This window comes from Austrofundulus limnaeus, unplaced genomic scaffold, assembly GCF_001266775.1.
Source record: "Austrofundulus limnaeus strain Quisiro unplaced genomic scaffold, Austrofundulus_limnaeus-1.0 Scaffold462, whole genome shotgun sequence".
Taxonomy (NCBI): Eukaryota; Metazoa; Chordata; class Actinopteri; order Cyprinodontiformes; family Rivulidae; genus Austrofundulus; species Austrofundulus limnaeus.
In genome coordinates this window covers 114662-118988 of record NW_013952864.1, presented here as the reverse complement: position 1 = coordinate 118988, position 4327 = coordinate 114662, and the positions used below count along the sequence as shown (strand labels likewise).

At 39.3% G+C, this 4327-nt stretch overlaps 1 protein-coding gene across 2 annotated transcripts in view; it reads left to right on the top strand.

Moving 5' to 3' along the window:
• The first annotated feature begins 367 nt into the window (after positions 1-367).
• The window catches only part of apbb1 (amyloid beta (A4) precursor protein-binding, family B, member 1 (Fe65)), a 7553-nt gene continuing 3593 nt past the window's right edge, over positions 368-4327 (top strand). For both annotated transcript variants that reach the window (XM_014025228.1, XM_014025227.1), the window contains exons 1-8: positions 368-493; positions 1101-1765; positions 1986-2191; positions 2287-2346; positions 3104-3183; positions 3282-3348; positions 3686-3832; positions 4012-4139. In XM_014025228.1, the coding sequence (XP_013880682.1) occupies positions 1126-1765; positions 1986-2191; positions 2287-2346; positions 3104-3183; positions 3282-3348; positions 3686-3832; positions 4012-4139 (1328 nt within the window). In that variant the 5' untranslated portion in view covers positions 368-493; positions 1101-1125. The remainder of the gene's footprint in view (positions 494-1100; positions 1766-1985; positions 2192-2286; positions 2347-3103; positions 3184-3281; positions 3349-3685; positions 3833-4011; positions 4140-4327) is intronic.

Sequence of the window (4327 nt, the reverse complement as noted above, 5' to 3'; positions counted from 1 at the left end):
AATATATGAGTTTGTATGTAATGTATGAATATAATATACAAGTTTCACTTTTTAAATGGAATTACTGAAATAAATCTACTTTTTCATGATATTCTAATTTTATGACCAGCACCTGTACAACATTGCTCTGTTTGTGCCAGGGCACCGGATCTTTGTATATCTTTGTAGAGCTTATACTTTAGTATAAGTTAAATGTAAGCGCATACACGTACACACTCGTAGTATTATCCTGAATGCTCCCACTGACTTAATTTAACGGATGTATTTCCAAAAAGAGTAAAACAAAAAAGTATTCCCCTGAACCTGCAGCAAAACAGTGGGCACTGCTTGTCCGTGACGATGGTCCGTGACGTAGGCTCGTCCTCCATCACTAGCCGAGCCCACCGACTGAAAACACCCAGAAACCGAGCGAGCCTTCACGACGCATGGAAATATGTAGTTAGTTCGCCACTTCATTACATTTCGACAGCAGGGGGGTGGTTTGGTGGAGTTGGTGAGTCCATATTTGAACTAGTTTGAGACATAAGTGTTAATCGAAACCCTTTTGTTATTCGTCTGTGAGTGTTAGCTCGCTAGCTAGCTGATAAGCTAACGTTAGCCTAGCTAAGGAGACTGCGATCATGGCGGATGGATCCCGTTATTTCCAGCTGCAGCGTTGGCATCTGATTTGCATCACCCTGTTTCAGAAAACGTTCTGTAATATTATTCAAGACATTTTAATCTAAATGTCAAATCGTGCCCATGTCTGTTTTCTGACTCTATGCATAGCGCGTTATCTTTAAAAAAGGTCGTGTTTGGGAATGGAAGGTGACGCTTTGAAGTACGTTTCTTATTTGTCTAGTTTATTCCATACCGGAAGTAACCATTATCACAGACGCAAATATGAACATGAAACCTACTTTATTTTCATAACAGGTAAATAAACGATTGCGACTTATTGATTTGACGTTACTGAACTAGCATCCAGATACGTTCTTACAATACGTAGTATCCATTTACATCCACCATAATGGCCTTGCTTTAACGTCAGTACGCAGTTACTACTGTGCAGATTTATCTGGCAATTTGAAGTGTTTAATACAGTTTGTCTTTGTTTCCAGGAGATCAGCTGTAAGAGAAGTTAACATGGGTGGTCATGATGATGAAGATGTGGCATACGTTGTGAATAAACAAAAGCAAGATGAGGAGCTGAAGAACAAGATAAATGATGGCAGCCACTGGTGTGACCAGGAATCCATCGGTAACAACGCCAAGTGGGTTAAAGAAGGCCGGAACCAGCTGCGCAAAGTAGCTGAGAACCAACAAGATCAGGACCATAACTGTAACATCAACCAGAATGGCAACAAAGAAGACTTTCCTCACCAGAACATCACTCAGGAAGAACAACAGGGAAACGAGGAACAGAGCAAGTCTCCAAAAATAGCATTGAAACCTGGCCTCAGTCAGGAGGAGTCCAAGAACATCCTTAATGAGCCGTTACTCATCGACACGCTGGAGTCAACAGAGGAGAAAGATAAAGAGAGAGAAGAGGATGATAAAGAGAAAATTGACAAATCTGAGGAGGATGACGATACTTCAAGCGACACCAGAGGAGAAATAACAGCAGATCAGAGTAATGGAGAACCTCAAAGAGATGGGGGTGTTGTAGGCAGAAACGCTTGCCTTCTCTTCTCCAATATGAATGGGACTCCAAGTGATGAAGAGGCCAGCTGGCCCGCGCTGTCTCAGGACAACACATCTGACAGCACTCCAAATGGCAACAGAGGTGAACAAGAACACATGGAGTTAGTTCAACACACATCTAACCAGTATTTGTTTTTATAGTTAGGAGTTTTGACACCACAGATTATTCAAACAATATTCGTTCTTTAAATAAAATAAAGCTTCGCAAGTGCTGCAACATTTTATTGCCATCAATTTAGGCCGTATTGTAATAACACAAATTAACACGTTGTGTGTGATTTTTTTTCCTTTTCATCCTTTAGAGTCCTTTTGGGATTCCAGTGCTTTTGAGACGGACACAGACCTGCCTTCAGGATGGATGAGAGTGCGAGACACATCAGGCGCATATTACTGGCATATTCCCACAGGGACCACCCAGTGGGAGCCCCCGTCTCCTCTGGGTAAAGTTGGCGACTCCATGATGTCCTCCACCATGTCCCTGGAGACTACGCCCTGTGAGGAACCCGAGGTAAGGTCTCAAACAGCGACACTAATTTGTGAGTTAATATTTGTTTTTTGTAATTATTATTAATATTATTTGGCCTTTTTTTTTTTTTTTTTTAGGAAACTTGGGCTCAGCTTTCCAGCACAGATGAAGGTGGCGATGAAGGGGAGCTGTGGAAGGTGGGTGTTATCAGTTTTATAACAACAAATTTTCCTTTGCAAGGAACAAAAATGTGTAGAAATATTTTATTTTTATTTAGAAATTTATTCATTTCATTTGTAACAATTATATACACAATAAAGAACAAAAAAAACATGCAATCAAAAATCAAATCAAATAAAATGAAAGGCTTCAGAAGAAGAATAAATGGTATAATATCTGCCCCTTTTTTTATCCCCAGAATATGTTCAAAAATATCCTTTAATATCAGTGTTGGTGCAAACGTTTGACCTGTGCTACTCGCACATGTTGTTGCTCTGATAACTGGGTTAAAAATTTTTCAACCATTTCAGTTTATAAGAACTTTATTAATATTGAGTTCCTGCTCTACTCTTAGCAAAAAAAAAAAAAGAATCATAATTAATTCCTCTTGCATAAATGGTTTTAACTCTTTAATGGACAATGTCCAGGAGAAATTTTATTATTTTAAGAGATAAACTCAGCAGATATGTGAGAATTCAGTTAAATATCCTGCAAGGTTTTATAGAATACTTAGCATCATTTATATAAAATATAGCAATTAGAAGATTGAAGGTTGCAAGATAAATATTCCACTGGGAACAATGTTAACTTTAGCGTATTATAAAAGCTTATCATGGTGACACCATGGTAAATGGCATACTATTGTAATTTATTTCAAATGATCTTCATGAACTTGAAGTTTAGAGTTTCCTCATTTAGACTTCAGATGGTCATAATTCAGATGTTTGTGTTCAGGAGGAGGGAGAAGCTGCATCTGATCAAAGTCTGAAAGAGTTTGAAGGAGCGACTTTACGCTATGCATCCATCAACTTAAAGTATGTTAATTGATTTCCTAGTATTTAGTTGTTGTGTCGCATGTTTTAATTGTTTAACTTTGTTGCCTGGTCTTATCTGTCTTGTCTTGTGTTTTTAGTTACAATTGCTCCCAGTCTGAGGAAGAAGAGAAGCTTCCTCCACTGTGCACAGATTTAGAATCAAAGGTAAACCAGGATTCATGTTGGATTTTACAGTTTTACTGTGATGCACTTAAATACAAGATTAATACATGAACAATGCATGTGATTGTATTCTTTTATAACTGGACTGCAGTGTCTGTAATTAGATTTGAATCTGGATCTTGTCTGAACTGAATTTAAACTTGTTAGTTTTGTTGTAATTTAGTTTTGTTAGTTTCTGGAAGGACTTTTGTTCTGAATTGGCATTATGTAACTCGAGGGACAAAAGCCGCCTCAGAATTTAACCAGAAACAACAAACAACTGAACATCCTTTAGCTTGATTCATGACTGTGCTGATGTGCTGTGTGTTTGTGCTGTCAGTGTTTTGCAGTGCGCTCCCTGGGCTGGGTGGAGATGTCTGAGGAAGACTTGGCTCCTGGCAAAAGCAGCGTTGCTGTCAACAACTGCATCAGGCAGCTGTCTTATCACAAACACAACCTTCACGACACGGCTGGCATCTGGGGAGAGGTGAGCGGGATCTGCTGATGTGTGCAGGCGCTGTCATGACTGCATGGATTTGACTTTAGAACAAAGATGTGTTGATCAAGTTTATCCATTTAGAGTTGATAGTTGATTATTAAATGGTCAATATGACATGAAATGTTTTTATGTCGGGTTTCTCATACAAAGTATTCGTGTCACGACAGGGCAAAGACATGTTGATGGTGCTGGAGAATGACACAATGAACCTGATCGACCCACTGGGTCAGAATCTGCTTCATTCTCAGCCGATTGGCAGCATTCGTGTTTGGGGAGTTGGCCGAGACAATGGAAGGTCTGTATTTACAAAATGAAGGCGACGCTACATGTAGATGTTTTCATTACCTTTTTAAACATTGCTTTAAACTAAACCTGCTTCCAAAAAGAACAGTGGGCCTCATGCACGAACCGTTCGTACGCACAGATTTGTTCTTAAGTTGTGCGTACGAGTGATTTAGGAGAATTTGTGGCATTCACCAATGT